At 36.8% G+C, this 20,991-nt stretch overlaps 1 protein-coding gene across 1 annotated transcript; it reads left to right on the plus strand.

Moving 5' to 3' along the window:
- The first annotated feature begins 4,202 nt into the window (after positions 1-4,202).
- On the plus strand, positions 4,203-8,514 carry LOC129890414 (probable glycosyltransferase At5g25310). Its single transcript, XM_055965969.1, has 4 exons — positions 4,203-4,767; positions 5,148-5,272; positions 7,181-7,532; positions 7,667-8,514. Exons 1-4 carry the CDS (start codon positions 4,456-4,458, stop codon positions 8,327-8,329), a joined length of 1,452 nt encoding a protein of 483 aa, XP_055821944.1. The 5' UTR covers positions 4,203-4,455; the 3' UTR covers positions 8,330-8,514.
- The last annotated feature ends 12,477 nt before the right edge of the window (positions 8,515-20,991 follow it).

Raw genomic sequence — 20,991 nt, forward strand, 5'->3', positions numbered from 1 at the left:
GCCACTTCTGACCTCCGAGCGAACCACCTGGTCCAGTCACATATTCAATCAATCATATTCTCTTAGCGGAAAACTCAATTAAAGAAATACTATTCATATATGGGGGCCGAAGGCCAAACATTTATAACCCAACAAGACAATAAAATAAGACTCCTCAAAATAACAGTTTGACCTCCCCACACTCCAGTCTACGAAGCCTCTATCAAAGTCTAAGAGGTGCCAATGACAAGTCCATGGCTACCAACAATCAAAATAAAGGAAATTTCAACAAAACTGTACATGAAGGCTCAACATCCTCCGGAAACTAGGAGGACTCACCAACTAGCTGAGGGTGTATGTGGATCTTCAATGGAGCGCCGGTTGGTGATCTCTAGTACCTGTCTCTGCATCATTAAACGATGCAGGCCAAATGGCATCAGTACATGGAATGTATGAGTATGTAAAATGGCCGAATACAACGAACATCAAGGAACAATTAAACAACTCGGAAGCTCAACTCAAGAGGAATAACAACTCAATCAAATGTCCTAAGTCTAAACAAGAATATGATTTAGACGGGACCAATCACATATAATTCAACTCAATCTGACTCAGAGTACTATCAAGACCTATTTGGGAGTTTCTCTTATCTGACAACCATCACTTATGAGCCAGTGAAGGTACAACAAAATGACGTTGTTGCCGCGCCCGTCCATACTTTGCCAGGGTATGAACGAATCAAACACTCATGGATCCAATCCAACCAAGTCCTATAATGTTAGGACAAATCTCTCGGGGAAGCATCCGACTTTAACGGTTCAATCCCCCCTACGTTTGGCAACATAGGTATTGGGTTCGAGTATGGATTATACTCTTGCCCAATTCGGTGCTCGATACTCCTCCCAAGACTCAATGCTCATAAAACTCCATCCAATCAACTCAATCAACTCATATTGACAAGTCTCATTATAACCTTGTCATCTCATCAACTCTATCACAATCACATCTCTCTCAATCATACTATCCGATCAATCTCAAGCATATCATTCAAAAGAAATTTAAATGCACATATACAGCATCATCTAGATATAATCAATCATTTCTTTCATCCATTTGAGAAATCTTTGAGGCTTATCACAATTTCAAGACTTTAAATTGACATTTCATATTGAGCAACATTCTCAAGAAAATAACATCCTTTATCATAATCTACATAGTAAGAAGATAAATAGAACATATTTCACAACTCATTTCTTCATCACTCATACTCAACTAACGGCTCATTTTTGGAACATCTTAGCTCAACAACATTGACATATATAGAATCAAATAGATAGGGAACAAAACCCATTCATCCATAAACCATACCAAGGAACTCCATTTTTATGAACATCTAATCCTCAAGCAAGAGTAGGGCACATGGGTGGACTTAACCCATGTTTTGGATAGCCTTACATATCTTAGTGAAGATTTGAAGAAACCTTGTTGTTGGGTCTTCAATGGAGGACTCAAATCTTGAAGCTCCTAAAACTCTTCTTGGTTGGAAATGGAGAAGAAGAAGAAGAGAGAGAGAGAGAGAGAAGCATCTAGGGCTTTTAGAGAGAGAGTGAGGGATTGAAAATGATCCCAACATGTGTTAGGGCTGATACATATATAATTTGGGGAATTCCCAAATTACCCCTTCTCATAAGTTCTGAAAGATAGGCAAAAATGCACCTGGCGCGATAGTGGCGCGTCGCGCCATTGCAGCGCCAGGCCGATTACGCCTAAAACCTGCACACCTCGTAGAGGTGCGCCACGCCAGAGACCAAACTACTGAGGCATGTTTTTGGCGCGATAGTGGCGCGTTGCGCCCTTACAGCGCCAAGGTCATATTTTCTGGGTTCTGGAAATTTGGCCTGAAAAACCCTGCACAACTTTTAGTGGCGCGTCGCGCTAAGGACCAAACTACTGAGGCATGTTTCTGGCGCGATAGTGGCGCATCGCGCCCTTAAAGCGCCAAGGCCATTTCCCCAGCAGTCGCAACCCAGGCCAAAAATAAAATTCCTGTCGTGCTAGTTCGTCCTAGGATCATCGTATCTTTCAACTCTGAACTCCAAAATTCATATTCTTGGTGGCGTTGGAAAGAAGACTCGACGACCTTTAATTTAATAGGTCGCGGGCCACCTAGATTTCCATCTTTCAAAAGATAGGGCCATTAGAAGTCGACCCCATACACGAACGCATCCTAACCTAGTCACGACGAACCTTTTTGGGACTTAGCTCGGTCCTAGGGGTCCTCTTATGACCCCTCATCACTTCCAACACTCTTTAAATTTCTCAGGGACTCATCTTAACTCAAGCACATACTTCGAAACAAACACGATTGACCCCACACGCACACAAGGAAGGTCCGAATCTTAGGGGGAAATTTTGAGGGGTGTTACATTTTTCTTCTACAAATACTCTATTTTGTCCCAACACCAGGTCTTGCAAAGATTAATTTATTTGACCTACTTAGTTTCTGAATCTTAAGCTATAGTCTTCACAAATATTGTAGGTAATGATGTTGGGGTTATTCAAAAATTTGAATCATCTAATTTAGATCATCCTATGAAAAGTTATACCCAAAATATAGAAACAATATCATTTTCATCGAGAATTTAAACACCATATACAATATTTTTTTAGGTGGTGTTACAATTACATGATCATTTTTCATAAACTAGCTAAGAAAGGAGAAACGAGAATTTAGGCATAAACACAAAAATAAAAGAGGTCAAAAATTCATAGTTATAATAACTTCAATTGCCTAGTTGCCGAAGATTTGGTAAAATAAAACACTACTTAATATATATATGTATGTATGTATGTAATAAATATTTTTAAAATTCATGACTCACGGACCGGTCTCTGTGGCTCACAGATTAAGCCAATGAGGCTGGTCGGTCAAATGAGGCTAGACTAAAAAATTTCGTTTCTAAATGGACGAAAAGTTTTTAGTCCAATTCTTGGATTGAATTGGACTGGCCTTAAGGGCCAAGCTCATTTTGACAAGCTCTAAAGGGTAAGGTGTAAAAGGTAAATTCAACTTCAATTTCATTAGCTCTCACGCCGTTCACCTATTTTCCGCCACTTATATTTACCCCAAGCGAAACAAAAATTTGAAGAGTGCATATATACTACAATTAGTACAAGTCTTGTAATTGACGCATGGTATGTGTAGTGTGCACACTCAATGTTTGAGTTTCCTTGCACTTGATTGTCTTTAATTTGTGTGGGAAAGTCATTCATTGCTTGTGGGCTGTGGTTCCCCTTACAAACAACCTTTCCTATTTGTTGGTTGTCATACAAAACAACCTTTCCTATATATCCTTATCAATTTACCCTTTCCTAAAATTTGCGGAATTAGTTGAAATATTTCTATTTCTTTATTTAACATACATATACAAGTTTATAACGGATACACACTTGACTAGTTTTCACGTTATTTATCTACCATTTACTACTTCTTATACACTAATTTCTTTGCATTTATTTTCGTTACTTCCCCTCATATATAAGTAACATAAAAGTTTATGCTGTAGTGATATCGTCGTCTTTTTTTTTCTTTTACCACAAAAAATTATGGATGACAATTGGGTGGGGCGGGGCGGGTGCGGAGCGAGTTTAGCTCAATCTGCAAATTTTTTAAACCGCTCCTCTCCGCCCTGCATAACAATTTTTTTCATTTTCAACCCGCTCCATCTCATCCCGCATAAAGTTTTATGTTTTTTTCTTTTTTAATTGAGTTTAATATAAAAAATAAAATCCATAATTTTTTTTTCATTTTTTCGCTAATTAACATCACAATAACTAATTAATTATTTCTAGAATATTTCAACAATTGATTCTTAATCGCTAATTAAATCTAATTACCATCTGTGTAGTTTAAATTTTTTTTTAAAATAGAAGTTAAAATTAAAGTCAAAGTTTTATATAAAAAGTTTATATCTTTAATTTTTACTAATTACAAAAATTTAATTTTCTTCGGATTCCTATTTGATACTATAAACCCGCAACCCGCCCCGCCCCGCATTAATTTTGATAATAATTACTTCAACCAGCCCCATACCGCATAACTCTAAACCCAGACCGCCCCGCCTAATTCACCCGCCCCTCCCTATTGCCATCCCTAAAAAAAAAAAAAAAAAAAAAAAAAGAGGAATGCTAACAATTACTATTATTAATATCAAGGAAGCCTCCTTTAACATGATCCCATCTGCTTATCTATACGGATTTTTACACTAAAGTATTGAAAGACCAAGATACAGTTTTCGATAATTTGCCTTGCCCTTTAAGCATTAAGATTTCACGTAACCAACAAATATTTACCCCAAGCGAAACGAAAAGTTGAAGAAGCCGAGTAGGAAAACAACTTCTCTTTCCCCGCCATAACCGCCTCTTTACAGAAACCTTGATTTTTTAAAAAAATTTTCTAATCTCTCTCTAGTATATATGATGATGAAGAAGAGTGGTGATGATGGTGATGGTGGCAGTGGAGTACATTATACTTATTTTAGTGTACTCTGTTGTGTGCTGGTTCTATCTGTGACAGCGGTTTTGTCCATCAGATTCTCCGTTTCTGGAAGCCCTTTTCGATCGTCAGTTTCTGATATGAATTATGCAGATGCTTCGATCGTTGAATTGCAGAAGAAAGTGATCGCCGCCACCGTGGCTAATCCAAATCCATCACGAGCCATCGCTTCCGATGCTTTTTACTACCGAAACTCTTCCTTCTTTCCGATTCCTAGAAAATCTACAGTTGTTGTGAGTGAATTTCAATGCTCCTTAAATTTCATCGACAATTACGAGTTTTTTTTGTTTTTTGTGCTTTTGTTTTTACCGAAAGAGCTTCCTTTAATGCTTTATTAGAAAACGTCATCTTCCAAGTTTGAAAGATTTTCTGAATCTCATGTGGATGCATAACCTTAATCAAAACTTTTTATTATTTACTGTAGTGAGTTTCTTGAGTGTTAACAGAGCTGCATTCAATGATTCATAAGGAAACGTTAATATTGAAGCTTTTAAATTTGTTCAGTTATCTTTATGTGAGTTTTTGTATATGTGAAACTCTACAAAGTTCAGTTTTAGTTTGTTATTGACGAGCATTTTAATTTTTCTAGTGCTAATTCTGGAACTTTCCACAGAGGAAAGATGATAAGATAGAAGAAGGACTGGCACGAGCAAGAGCGGCTATTCGAAAAGCTGCTGGTGTTGGAAATCTGTCTATGAGCCCTGGTAGGATCTACCGCAATGCAGGCGCATTTTATCAGTAAGTCTAATTGAATTTCATATATAAAATTATTTAACACAACCTATAAAAGGAAGGAGCTTTTTGTAATTCATAACTACTTCCCTTCTAAGATACTCTACATTCCAAGTGTGTTCTCTTCTAATTTATTCTTCGTTTTAAACTTGAAGGATGCAAAGTATCAATACACTTAAATTACCTAAATACACAAACATACATAGTATTCGTATTCGTGTATACATATATAGAGAGAGTGTTTCCCAAAAGAAGTGATTTTAAATTAGATCATTGATATAATTGTGATGGAGATGTAAACTAGTTTTTCCTTGAAAGAAAAGAAAAATAATAGTTGGAGTTACTAGCTTAGTTGGTTGGATACATGAACTCCCACCAGTTCGATTCCCCACATTGTAACCCCCTCTCCATTTTCCCTTTCCCTATCCGTAATTTTTTATAATTAAAAAAAAGGAACGAGCGAGTAAGAGTGCATATATACTACAATTAGTACAAGTCTTGTAATTGACGCATGGTATGTGTAGTGTGCACACTCAATGTTTGAGTTTCCTTGCACTTGATTGTCTTTAATTTGTGTGGGAAAGTCATTCATTGCTTGTGGGCTGTGGTTCCCCTTACAAACAACCTTTCCTATTTGTTGGTTGTCATACAAAACAACCTTTCCTATATATCCTTATCAATTTACCCTTTCCTAAAATTTGCGGAATTAGTTGAAATATTTTTGTTTCTTTATTTAACATACATATACAAGTTTATAACGGTAGGAAACAACCTCTAGCAGAAATACAAGGTAAGACTGCGTACAATAGATTCTTGTGGTCAGGCCCTTCCTCGGATTCTGCGCATACCGGGAGCTTTAGTGCACCGAACTCCCCTTTTTATACAAGTTTATAACGGATACACGCTTGACTAGTTTTCACCTTATTTATCTACCATTTACTACTGCTTATACACTAATTGCTTTGCATTTATTTCGTTACTTCCCCTCATATATAAGTAACATAATAGTTTATGCTATAGTGATATCGTCGTCTGTTTTTCTTTTACCACAAAAAATTATGGATGGCAATTGGGTGGGGCGGGGCGGGTGCGGAGCGAGTTTAGCTTAATCCGCAATTTTTTAAAACCGCTCCGCTCTGCCCTGCATAACAATTCTTTCCATTTTCAACCCGCTCCGCCTCGTCCCGCATAAATTTTTATGTTTTTTTCTTTTTTAATTGAGTTTAATATAAAAAATAAAATTCATTATTTCTTTTTCATTTTTTGCTAATTAACATCACAATAACTAATTAATTATTTCTAGAACATTTCAACAATTGATTCTTAATCGCTAATTAAATCTAATTACCATCTGTCTAGTTTAAATTTTTTTAAAAAAATAGAAGTTAAAATTAAAGTCAAAGTTTAATATAAAAAGTATATATCTTTGATTTTACTAATTAGAAAAATTTAATTTTCTTCGGATTCCTATTTGATACTATAAACCCGCAACCCGCCCCGCCCTGCATTTATTTTGATAATAATTACTTCAACCAGCCCCGCACCGCATAACTCTAAGCCCGGACCGCCCTGCTTAACTCACCCGCCCCTCCCTATTGCCATCCCTACAAAAAAAAAGAAGAGGAATGCTAACAATTACTATTATTAATATCAAGGAAGCCTCCTTTAACATGATCCCATCTGCTTATCTATACGGATTTTTACACTAAAGTATTTAAAGACCAAGATACAGTTTTCGTATAATTTGCCTTGCCCTTTAAGCATTTAGATTTCACGTAACCAACAAATATCTGATACTTTTTGTTTGGGATCTGTCGTAGTTATAATTACTTACTATATATTGCTATCATTGAACGTGCATGTTAGTGGAGTTGAATATGATTTGTAAATGTTCAAAATATATAATTATTGCAGGAGTTACAAGGAAATGGAGAGGAAGCTGAAGGTGTATGTATATGATGATGGGGACTTCATATTAGTCCATAATGGACCCTGTAAAGATATATATGCAAGTGAGGGAAGGTTCATCAGTGAGATGGAATATGGTAACAATAAATTCAGGACAAGAGACCCTTATTCAGCCCATGTTTACTTCATGCCTTTTAGTGTAGCTTGGATGGTTAAGTTTCTCTACGTGTCTCTTTCATATAATCTTGCGCCTCTTAAAGAGTTCGTGTCTGATTATGTGCGACTTATATCAACAAAATATCCATTCTGGAACCAAAGCCATGGAGCTGATCATTTCATGCTTTCTTGCCATGATTGGGTGAGCTAAATTTATTACTACTCTACTACTTTTGCTTATGCTTATAAAATGTAGTACGTACTTGTTATCAATTAGCCAACATTTAACAGCTTAGAAGTCTTTTGACACATGGTCTGCTGCTACACTTATTTCAGGCTCCTGCTGCTTCAAAAGGCAATGATTTCCTGTACAATACATCAATAAGGGTTTTGTGTAATGCCAACTCCTCAGAAGGCTTCAATCCTCAGAAAGATGTCAGTCTTCCTGAAATCTATCTTTACAATGGTGTAGTGTCCCCAAAGCTTCAGTTTCCTCCACCAGCCAACATTTCAAGGCCTTACCTTGGATTCTTTGCTGGTGGACTTCATGGCCATATCCGGAAAACCCTCTTTGATCACTGGAAGGGAAATGACTCCGATCTTCATGTATACGAATACTTGCCTAAGGACATGGATTATCCCTCGGAAATGTTGCGCTCCAAGTTTTGTCTATGCCCTAGTGGCTATGAAGTGGCTAGCCCAAGAGTGGTTGAAGCCATTTATGCCGAATGTGTTCCGGTTATGCTATCAGATCATTATGTCTTCCCTTTTAGTGATGTGCTGAACTGGGAAGCATTTTCAGTACAGGTTAACATTTCTGATATCCCAAGGCTAAATGACATCTTGTTGGCTGTTCCAGATGACAAATACATGAAGCTCAAGGAAGGCTTGAGGGCTGTGAGGAAACATTTTGAACTTAATCGGCCTGCTCAGAGGTTTGATATGTTTCATATGATATTACATTCTATATGGCTCAGGAGACTAAATTTAAGGGTCTAGATCATAGGAACGTACTACTATATTCAATGCCTTAATTTTGAGTACTGTGAATGCAAGGATTTATTCAATGCCTTAATTTTGAGTTAGATTCTTTCGTCATATAGAATTTGTTTGTAATAGCATGTTTTCAGATGGCCTAAGGATTAACAAAACAGTCTTGCTTCAACAAGACAATGTAACTTAAAGCATTCTTGATCCATTTTCTCATTTGAGTATAGGAGAAGTTGTAACACCCCAAAATTTTTCGCCAAGATTCAAACAATTCTTCATATGCGTATAGACTCGAACTCGATGAATTCTAATTGTATTTATGAGTTAAGATCAATTCCTAATTATTTGAAGTGTAGTAGAGGTGAATTAGGGTCTTAAGGAACCTCTAGTACTAAGTAGAGTTGAAAGACCCTTTACCGATTAAGTTTTTTTATAACACTACTAAAAAGAGGCCAAAAAGCGACAAAAAAAAAAGTGATGGATAGCATCGCAACAAAACTGTAACGGATAAAACGATCTTGTTCGTCGTTTTTATTTGTTTTTATTTCCCTGAACCACTTATTCGTCCTCTCCACCAACAGTGGCGGAAGTGTCATCTACTACCATAAGAGCAGTGCTAGCGGTATCATCTGGCTCTTCAATTTCCTCATCATCTCCCATCTCCTCTATTGTGGGTTCATCATCATCCAAAGGCTCCTGAAAAGCTGGCCCCACCCAGAACATGTGCATAGCACTATACGTAAGAGGATAGCAATCTGCACCAGACGACCACCAATTCACAGCTGCAACTCTACCATACCAAACATGTGGCCCATCCAACTTTCATCGCGAGCTTGTCGGTTCGCGGCAGATAACACCTTTCCTTGGGCTGTATCATGGCACCTAGTTTTAGTCACATCAACCAAATTACAAACCAAATATTGCACCCTCGGTGCACTTAGATCATGAATCGCTTCTTCAACTCCTTCAGCCCGCAAAAATCGGGTTATCGTACTACCATAACAGAAATGCCACCTCTTATTATTTTGAAATTTCATCATATTGCGATGTATCACAGATCCATCATTTACCTGCAAACCTCTCATCAAGTGATAAACCAAAACAACTCTGTCTCGCGTAACATCAGACACATGCTTACTTGGAAAGAATACACTACAAACAATTTTTAACCACACCTTAGCCTCACTATTTAAATGTGCATATTGCAGTGTAGTGTGCCTTCCGGTGACCTTTGCCCTATCCCATCGTGCAGCAGAATTAACACGGCACAATGTATGACAAATATCTCTATAAAATGGTTGTTCTTTCATGTCCAAGTAATCAGAATAATTACAATGGGCCATCTCCAAAAATTCATTCAACAGTCTAGTGGTAAAATGTATAGTCTTACCCCTAGTGTAACACCCCAATTTTCTTTTAAGAAGAAAAAATATATATTTTTTAGCTACATTTTTTGTTTATCTGACTTCGAGAGGCCATAAATCCATTAGAATTTGGAAAGTTGGGAAAAGTCCTAAAATGAAAATTGTAGATAATTGAAATACATTTCCAACCATAGATCATGGAATTATATGTGACATCAAGATAAAAAGTTATGGACATTTTAAGGCAGAAAGGTCAAGCTGGGTAGTGATTTTGGGCCCAACCCGATTCCAAGTCGAGTCAGGCCCATTTCCTGTAACATTAAAAGGATAAGATCAGCCTTATTTCTTCCATTTTAGACCAGATATTTCATAACATCATAGAGAGAGAGAGAGAGAGAGAGAACTTCTAGGCTAAGAAGCCATTTTGTACCCAAATGTGAGTCCCGAATTCCGAAGCTCATGAAGAGAAAGGCATTGCACGTTGTGTTGTCTTCACTTTGAGCTAAAAATCAGCTAAGAAGGAGTATGTTGATGTAGTTTCTTCACACTTAAGGTAAGATTGAGATTCCTTTTTCCTTGTTAACAAGCTTGTTTAGATATTTAAAGGATTAAAACGGAGGAAGTAGCGTTATAAACTTGTTTGTTGCTTTGTTGAGACTTATAGATTAGGGGCTATTTTGGTTGGATTAAATGGGTGGAATTAGTTAATTTATGATATAGAATGATTGTTGATATTGTTGATAAATTGTTGTTGTCGAAATTGGGGAAATAAACTTTATTTTGCAAATCTGTTTTTGGATGGGACTGCTGTTAGTAATTTTAGTATAACTCCTTGTGTAAAGCTTCATTTCGAGTGATTCAAGATGTTTTGGAAATCTATTTAACAGGGATATAACTTTCATTTAGGCTCTAAAACCCAGTTTTGCTTTTATCTACTCGAAAAGGAGGGATGAAGTTTAGGGGAGGTGCTGCCCAGATTTTGTTTTGAAAATCCTACATGGACTGCTGTTGGTATTTTGGGCATATCTTTTTGTACAGAATTGTTGTAGGGGTGATTCAAAATTGTTTGTGACCCTAAGAAACATGATCTAACTTTAATTGAGGCCACAAAGCCTATTTTCCCCATTTACCCCTTCGAAACTGAGCAATAATATAAGACAGTAGGCTGTCCAGAATTCCCATTTTGATAATTTGGGTTGATTTTTGTTGATTTCATGTTGAGTTTTGATATGCTGAGACTTTTAAACTTAAGTAGGTATTTTATTTTGTATTTAAGGTGTATATGCTCTTATACAAGCTAAGAGGAACTGTTTGACGAAGTAAATTTTGGTTGGTCTATGGCGTAGATGAATTGAACTCCTCGAGTTGTGGTAGAACTTGTTATGTGCTAAAACGTCAAGGTTTATGTATAAACTTGAACTTGGAATATTTTATTTTCTGAAATTTAAAGTATCTTGATGGGTTATTTCCTTACTCTTTGTCTTGTATTATGGTATGATTATTATCTCAAGTATTGCAAAACTTTCGCTAAATCGCCCACTTGTATGAATTGCTTGATCATTTTGCATTCTTGATGGGACTTTGACCTTTTTGTTACGGTGACTTGTCATCAATATTGTCATGCCTCTCGATTCGGATCTTGCCCATCTTGACTTTGAATTTACATTTCGTCTTGATGATGGATTTTCGTCCAATTTCGGGTTTGAGTGGAAAGCCACTTTTAACATGGTTCTTGGTTCTCTTGATATTGGGTCAAGACCCTTCTTGATATGGCCTTCGGTCCTTCTTGATTTTGGGGATTAGGTCCGTCTTGATACTGATTGTGCTTAGTGTGAATGCATGACGTATATATTGGGCAAAATTGATTATTTGACAACTCTTTTGAATTGAATTATAAGTTTTCTTGATACTCGAGCCTTCAAATATTAATATTGATATTTTGAAACTCTCCAAGGTTTGTATTCGATACTTTGATATACTTGTTTACTTGGGCTTACATTTACCTTATTGAGCCACCTGCAACGAAAAAGGAAATTGAATAATTTAATGTCTCCAAGCCCAGAGTTTATACACCACTAAGCTTTATGCTTAGCGATAGTTGTTTTCTCTCGTAGGTAATATATGGGACGAGATATGAAGATGGCCATTTGGAGTAGACTCTTTGGAGTCCTTGTGAAGATCACATCATCATATACATCTACTTTTGTAAATATTTTGGGGACTTATACAGGATACATGTGGCACTTATGTATGAAATTTTAAAGGCTTATGAAAACAAAACCATATGCTTGTAACTTGAACTGGGTAACTAAATTTGCTATTTTTGGAGTCTTTTTTGAACTCAAGTCATGCCATGTACTGGGTTTATACTTTGACTTGTCATTATGCACAAGGGAAGATAATAGTTTTGTGATAATTACTAGTTTGAGTTTTGTGTATTTTATGCATCCGCAATGGTGTTGAATTGGAAATAGAATTTTAAAACAAGTTTTCTAAATGTGTTGACTATTCAAGATTATAAAAAAAACTATCTTTTGCTTCGTAAGTGGCATCCTCTCAAAGGGGACGCTACAAGTATTGGTAACAGAGCCTAGGTTTATGATTGTAGGACTTTTGTTGTGTCTTGTTCGTATATTATTTCATTTTGTCACATGTTTTTCTAGTATATAGTACATATGTATCATTTACATGTACCTAATGTAATGTGATCTTCCCTTATGAAGGAATCAGGTCGTGGCATCTTCTACTTCTAATAGACTTATGGAAGCTGCTCGTGAGGGTTTAAATACATTTAATGCCCAATTTCACCTACAAGAAGGGGTTGGAGAATATTTTTTTGATTCTAATCCTCCTAGTACAAGTGGATCTGAAGCGGGAAGTAATCAAGGTACAAGAGTTGGGTCACACCCTCAAATAAGTCATAATGCTCCTGCTGTTGATCCCCCTTTTCAATAAATGGCTTATTTCTTTTGTCACATGGCTAGAAGAGTGCCTGACCCTGATGAAATGAACTTTGAGAAAAGGAGAATAATGGTTGGAGTTAAGTTTGAAGGCACTGTTGACCCTACCGATGCCGAGCAGTGATTGGAATGGATTGAAAGAGTGTTCGAGCAGTTAGAGTGTTCAAACGCTACCAGATTTAAGTATGCTGTCTCACTGTTACAAAAAAGATGCCTATGATTGGTGGGTAAGCATACTGAATGCCAGGACAAAACCTCCTGTTCTTACTTGGAATGATTTTGTGAAAGAATTTCATAAGAAGTATGTCCTACCTGCTTATCATGATTCAAAGAAAAAAGAGTTCTTAAATTTAGAGCAAGGGAGTATGTCTATCGCTGAATATCAGTAGAAGTTTCTCAAGCCATCCCGCTATGCTGGGGGTATTATTAATAATGAAAAAGATAAGTGTAGGCGATTCGAAGACGGTTTGAATGATTCTATCAGAAAATCTGTAGTGGCCCTACAACATGAAAACTTTTGTAAATTAGTTTCAGCTACTCTTACTTGGGAAAGGATCGACAAGGAACAAGTTGGTAGAAATGAAAACAAGTTCAGAAAAGCTTATGCAGATTTAGGAGGTCCATCAAAAAGGGTGAGGTTTGATAGTTCCAAAGCTAATACTTTTCGCAAGTTAGCCAACATAAGCAGAATAGATCAAGTTCCTTTACTGCTAGCACTCCAAGCTATGGCCAAGGCAAGACTCGTATACCCACTTGTGCACAATGTGGAAAGAATCACTTTGGTACTTATAGAAAAGCTTCTGGCGCTTGTTTTAATTGTGGGAGCTTCGATCATAAAGTGAGGGATTATCCTAATCCTAACCCCACTTCTTCTCCACGTACGGAAGGCTCAGTTCAAAAACCTATTACCACTCCCTCTCAAGGGAATAGAAGTGCAATATCTAGAAACACATAAGTAATAGGTGCAGGTGCAGCCAATCCAGCTAGTGGGTCAAAAGCTACAATATGAGCTTATGCGATGAGACAGTGGGATGAACAAGATGGATTAGATGTGGTTGTTGGTAAATTTCACTTATTCAACTTATGTGTTGTTACATTATTTGATCTTGGTTCTACACATTCGTATGTTTGCTCATCATTGGCTTTTCCTGAAAATGTGAAATCTGCGAGACTCAATTGTGATGTGCTTGTCCAAAGTCCTTTGGTTCAACAAGTTATTTGCAATCAAATTTATCAAGGTTGTCCCTTGGTGATTCAAAATCTAGTCTTCCCTACTGATTTAATTGAAATGCCTTTCCAAGACTATGTTGTCATTATCTATATGGATTGGCTTTATAAATACCATGCGGTAGTTGATTGTAGGTCAAAGCATGTGACCTTTAGAGCTCCTTCACCTTTACACATCATTGTTCAAGGTGAAAGATCATTGACATCTAATATCATCTCCGCGGTTGTGGCAAGGAAGATGGACAAGGTTGTGAAGCTTATCTTGCTCATATATTTGATACACGCCTGGAAAGTCCAAGCCTTGAGGATATACCTGTGGTATGTGAATTTCCTGATGTCTTCCCTGAAAATCTTTCCGGACTGCCTTCGGAAAGGGCGGTTGAATTTCCTATAGAGGTTGTTCCTAGAACTACTCCTATCTCTATGACTCCTTATCGAATGGCTCCAGCAGAACTGAAAGAGTTGAAAAATCAATTGCAAGAACTCCTTGAGAAAGGTTTTATTTGCCCGAGTGTTTCTCCCTGGGGAGCTCCTATGCTATTTGTTAAAAATAAAGATGGGACTTTTAGGCTTTGTGTTGATTACCGGCAACTGAACAAGGTAACAATTAAGAATAAATACTCACTGCCTAGAATTGATGATTTATTTGACCAGTTAAAAGGTGCTAGTTTATTCTCAAAAATTGACTTAAGGTCTAGGTATTACCAACTGCAGGTAAGGGAACATAATATGCCTAAAACTGTCTTTAGGACTCAATATGGCCATTATGAATTTTTGGTGATGCCATTTGGATTGATGAATGCTCCTGCGACATTTATGGATTTGATGAATCGCATGTTTAAGCCTTATCTTGATCAATTTGTAGTGGTTTTTATAGATGACATTTTAATATACTCCAAGAATAGTGAAGACCATGGAAAGCATCTTCGAATTATTTTGCAAATTCTGTAAGAGAAAAAGCTTTATGCCAACCTTTCTAAATATGAATTTTGGCTCGGTGAAGTGGCCTTTCTGGGATATATTGTGTCGGCGGCAGGTGTGAAAGTGGATCCTAGTAAAATTCAAGCTATTGTTGAATGGAAACCACCTAAAAGTCCAACTGAAGTAAGGAGTTTCTTGGGTTTAGCGGGATACTATAGAAGGTTTGTCAAAGGATTCTCCATTATAGATTCCCCTTTGACTAAACTCTTGAGGAAGGATGTCAAGTTTGTATGGGATGACAAATTTCAGGAGAGTTTTGAAAAGCTCAAATCCTAATTAACAAAAGCTCCTATACTTACTCCACCGACTGAAGGGAAGGAATATGTGTTATATAGTGATGCCTCTCATCGTGGTTTGGGTTGTGTCTTGATGCAAGAAGGGGGGAAAGTGGTTGCGTATGCTTCCCGAAAATTGAAACCACATGAATTAAACTATCCTACTCATGACCTTGAGCTCGCTGCTATAGTGTTTGCCTTGAAAATTTGGAGGCATTACTTATATGGCGAAAAGTGTCACATATTTACTGATCACAAGAGTTTGAAGTACTTTGGTACACAAAAAGAGTTGAATTTGAGGCAACGTAGATAGCTTGAACTCATTAAAGATTATGACTGCACGATCGATTATCATTCGGGTAAAGTCAATGTGGTAGCAGATGCTCTAAGTCGTAAAGCCCTTACTAGTTTATCATTAAGCCACTTGCCTTTGTTTCTTAAATGAAGAGCCATGAATGCTTGTCTTGCATTTAATTCTAATGGATCTATTGTTATCGGTTTGCAAGTCAGACCAGTTCTACTTGAACAGGTGAAAGAAGCACAGAAGTTAGACGAGAAGCTGGTGAAATTGATCAAAGAAGCTCAAATTGGAGAAAAACTTGTTTTAAAATTAAGGGAGGATGGTGTTCTACTTTATCAACACAGGTTATGTGTCCCTAAAGATGACAATTTGAGATTTTTTTTTGAATAAAGCACATAATTCACCATATGCAATGCATCCTGGAGGTACTAAAATGTATCAAACCATTAAAGAACACTACTGGTGGAATGGTATGAAGAAGGACATTGCGGAGTTTATTTCTAGATGCTTAGTTTGTCAATAGATAAAGGCCGAGCATCAAGTCCCGACTGGTTTGTTACAACCCTTGTCGATACCTGAGTGGAAATAGGAAAGAATAACTATGGACTTTGTTTCTGGGCTTCCATGCACTCAAACAAATCATGATGCAATTTGGGTTATAGTTGATAGGCTAACCAAAAGTGCTCATTTCTTGGCCATCAAGGTGGACTACCCACTTGAACGTCTAGCAGAATTGTATGTTGAGGAGATTGTGAAGTTACATAGAGTTCCTGTTTCTATTGTATCTGACCGATACCCAATGTTTACATCTAGATTCTGGACTAGATTGCAAGAAGCTTTGGGCACTAGGTTGAATTTTAGTACATCTTACCATCCTCAGACAGACGGCCAATCTGAGAGGGTGATTCAAATCTTAGAAGATATGCTTCGAGCTTGCATTATGGAATTAGAAGGTAGTTGGGACAGACACCTTGCTTTGATAGAATTTGCTTATAATAATAGCTACCAATCAAGTATAGGCATGCCTCCCTACGAAGCCTTATATGGGAGAAAGTGTAGAACTCCTCTTTGCTGGAGTGAAGTTGGTGAACGAAAACTGGTTGGTCCTAAGATTGTGCAACAAATTGAGAATAAGGTAAAAGTCATCAAGGATCATCTAAAAATTTCTTCAGATAGACAAAAGTCTTATGCTGATCTTAAGAGGCGTGAAATTGAGTATCAAGTAGGAGATAATGTCATTTTAAAGGTTTCTCCATGGAAGAAGATTATGAGATTTGGCCAAAAAGGAAAACTTAGTCCTCGATTTATTGGACCATATGAAGTACTTGGGAGGATTGGTCTAGTTGCATATAAATTAGCTCTTCCACCAGAATTAGATAAAATCCACAATGTCTTCCATGTTTCTATGCTTAGAAGATATCGCTCAGATCCATCTCATATTCTCCCTGTCGAATCCATTGAGATAAGTCCTGACTTGAAATATAATGAGGAACCTATCCAAATCTTGTCCCTTGAGACAAAAGAGCTTAGAAACATGAAAGTTCCTTTAGTAAAAGTCCTTCAGAGGAATCATTCTGGCAATGAAGCAACCTGGGAGCGAGAAGAGGATATGTGAATTCAATATCCACATTTGTTTTGACTATAGTATAAGGTAAATTTCGAGACAAAATTTCTTAAGGGGGGGGGGAGTTGTAACACCCCAATTTTCTTTTAAGAAGAAAAAAAAATTTAGCTACATTTTCGGGTGATCTGACTTCGGGAGGCCATAAATCCATTAGAATTTGGAAAGTTGGGAAAAGTCCTAAAATGAAAATTGTAGATAATTGAAATACATTTCCAACCATAGATCATGGAATTATATGTGACATCGAGATAAAAAGTTATGGACATTTTAAGGCAGAAAGGTCAAGCTGGGTAGTGATTTTGGGCCCAACCCGATTCCAAGTCGAGTCAGGCCCATTTCCTCTAACATTAAAAGGATAAGATCAGCCTTATTTCTTCCATTTTAGACCAGATATTTCATAACATCATAGAGAGAGAGACAGAGAGAGAGAGAGAGAGAGAGAACTTCTAGGCTAAGAAGCCATTTTGTACCCAAATGTGAGTCCCGAATTCCGAAGCTCGTGAAGAGAAAGGCATTGCACGTTGTGTTGTCTTCACTTTGAGCTAAAAATCAGCTAAGAAGGAGTATGTTGATGTAGTTTCTTCACACTTAAGGTAAGATTGAGATTCCTTTTTCCTTGTTAACAAGCTTGTTTAGAGATTTAACGGATTAAAATGGAGGAAGTAGCGTTATAAACTTGTTTGTTGCTTTGTTGAGACTTATAGATTAGGGGCTATTTTGGTTGGATTAAATGGGTGGAATTAGTTAATTTATAATATAGAATGATTGTTGATATTGTTGTTGATAAATTGTTGTTGTCAAAATTGGGGGAATAAACTTTGTTTTGCAAATCTATTTTTGGATGGGACTGCTGTTAGTAATTTTAGTATAACTCCTTGTGTAAAGCTTCATTTCGAGTGATTCAAGATGTTTTGGAAATCTATTTAACAGGGATATAACTTTCATTTAGGTTCTAAAACCCAGTTTTGCTTTTATCTACTCGAAAAGGGGGGATGAAGTTTAGGGGAGGTGCTGCCCAGATTTTGTTTTGAAAATCCTACATGGACTGCTGTTGGTATTTTGGGCATATCTTTTTGTACAGAATTGTTGTAGGGGTGATTCAAAATTGTTTGTGACCCTACGACACATGATCTAACTTTAATTGAGGCCACAAAGCCTATTTCCCCCATTTACCCCTTCGAAACTGAGCAATAATATAAGACAGTAGGCTGTCCAGAATTCCCATTTTGATAGTTTGGGTTGATTTTTGTTGATTTCATGTTGAGTTTTGATATGCTGAGACTTTTAAACTTAAGTAGGTATTTTATTTTGTATTTAAGGTGTATATGCTCTTATACAAGCTAAGAGGAACTGTTTGACGAAGTAAATTTTGGTTGGTCTATGGCGTAGATGAATTGAACTCCTCGAGTTGTGGTAGAACTTGTTATGTGCTAAAACGTCAAGGTTTATGTATAAACTTGAACTTGGAATATTTTATTTTCTGAAATTTAAAGTATCTTGATGGGTTATTTCCTTACTCTTTGTCTTGTATTATGGTATGATTATTATCTCAAATATTGCAAAACGTTCGCTAAACCGCCCACTTGTATGAATTGCTTGATCATTTTGCATTCTTGATGGGAGTTTGACCTTCTTGTTATGGTGAATTGTCATCGATATTGGCATGTCTATCGATTCAGATCTTGCCCATCTTGACTTTGGATTTACATTTCATCTTGACGATGGATTTTCGTCCATTTTCAGGTACTAGTGGAAAGCCACTTTCAACATGGTTCTTGATTCTCTTGATATTGGGTGACGAACCTTCTTGATATGGGCTTCATTCCTTCTTGATTTTAGGGATTCGGTCCATCTTGATACTGATTATGCTTAGTATGAAGGCATGACGTATATATTGGGCGAAATTGATTATTTGACAACTCTTTTGAATTGAATTATAAGTTTTCTTGATACTTGAGCCTTCAAATATTAATATTGATATTTTAAAACTATTCAAGGTTTGTATTCGATACTTTGATCTACTTGTTCACTTGGGCTTACTTTTACCTTATTGAGCCACCTGCAACGAACAAGGGAATCGAAGAATTTAATGGCTCCAAGCCCAAAGTTTATACACCACTAAGCTTTATGCTTAGCGATAGTTATTTTCTATCGTAGGTAATGTGCGGGACGAGATATGAAGATGGCCATTTGGAGTAGACTTTTTGGATCCCTTGTGAAGATCACATCTGCATATGCATCTAGTTTTGTAAATATTTTGGGGAATTGTACAGGATACATGTGGCACTTATGTATGAAATTTTGAAGGCTTGTGAAAACAAAACCATATGCTTGTAACTTTAACTGAGTGACTAGTTTTGCTATTTTTGGAATGTGCTTTTAACTCACGTCATGCCATGTACTGGGTTTATACTTTGACCTATCATTCTGCACAAGGTAAGATAATAGTTTTGTGATAATTACTAGTTTGAGTTTTGTGTATTTTATGGACTCGCAATGGTGTTGAATTGGAAATAGAATTTTAAAACAAGTTTTTTAAATGTGAAAAAAATTATCTTTTGCTTCGTAAGTGGCATCCTCCCAAAGGGGATACTACACCTAGCCTCCACCTTATTACTATTAGACTGGTCAGTGTTCTAATTAGCATAAAATTCACGGACAAGAGTTTGGTTGCACTCACCTTGGTCTTCAAAGATGAACTAAAGATCTAGATTGTATACCATCTCATGAATTCGGGGGAATTCTTCCTTCGACCTACCCTCACTGACATACTCATATCCCATGTAGTTTGCCTCCTTCTGGGACTCAAACTAGTGTAACCCATATTGCTCTACCGCCTGCCTGCCAAACCAACACGGTGGTAGTCTTTCACTTTTTAAAAATAGATTTTCATTTTGACTTTTAACATATTAGAAAAAGATAATTAATTTTTTCATGTTTTACCCTTAATATTAATAATTTTTACCCTAATCTAAAAATTAATTAGTATTAGATTATGATTAAATTTCTCATATCAATTATTATTTTATAAGAAGTGTGTAAAGTTTAAAGTGGACAAATAAAAGTGAATAAAAGAGTATGGTCGTGTCACGCCCCGAGAGGGTACCCTAGGCGTGACCGGCACTCAGAAACCATCTTTGGCTTCCGAGAGAACCACTTGGTCTCATTACTCATTTGTTCATCAGTGGAAGACTTAAGAATACTAATGTGGGCTTGTCATCATCAACATCAAAGGAAAAATAGATAATTCTTAGAAGAAGTAGTTTCTAAGGAGAACTACTCCGATTACATCATCAAACTCTGTCTATGAAGCCTCTAATACTCTTAGATGGTGCCAATGACATGTCCATGGCTACCTTAAAAGAAACATAATACTCAAAAGTAATAAAAGGATAGAGAGTTCCTCCGAATACAAGAAGGACTCACCAAATAGCTGAAAAATAATGATCTTCAACAATGCGCCTGTTGAGGATCTCTAACACCTGTATCTGCATCATAAAACGATGCAAGAAATTATATATCAAGAAATTCCTCTTAGGAAAACTCAGCTCAGAAATTATATACGTGGAATGTACGAGTATGTAAAATGGCAGGAAGGTAAGGACATATATCAAGAAATTCCTCTTAGAAAAACTCAGCTCAGAACTCAACATCATCTCAACATTAATATGTAATGCAAATTTAAAATAACAATAAGAAATGCTTACTCAGTTGGGAGTTTCTCTAACCGACAACCATCACTTATGAGCTAGCGATGATACAACGAAGTGATGTCGTTGCCACATCCATCTAATACCTTGTCAGGGTAAAGGACATCACCATTTTGGATCCACTCATCAAAGTCCTCTTTTTCGGACTTAAGAGGCATAGCCTTCATCCTACGCTGGCTACGTAGTTCTGGGGTTTGAGTCAATTTAAACTCTTACCCAACTTGGTGCT

The sequence above is a fragment of the Solanum dulcamara genome, chromosome 5, assembly GCF_947179165.1.
Source record: "Solanum dulcamara chromosome 5, daSolDulc1.2, whole genome shotgun sequence".
Taxonomy (NCBI): domain Eukaryota; kingdom Viridiplantae; phylum Streptophyta; class Magnoliopsida; order Solanales; family Solanaceae; genus Solanum; species Solanum dulcamara.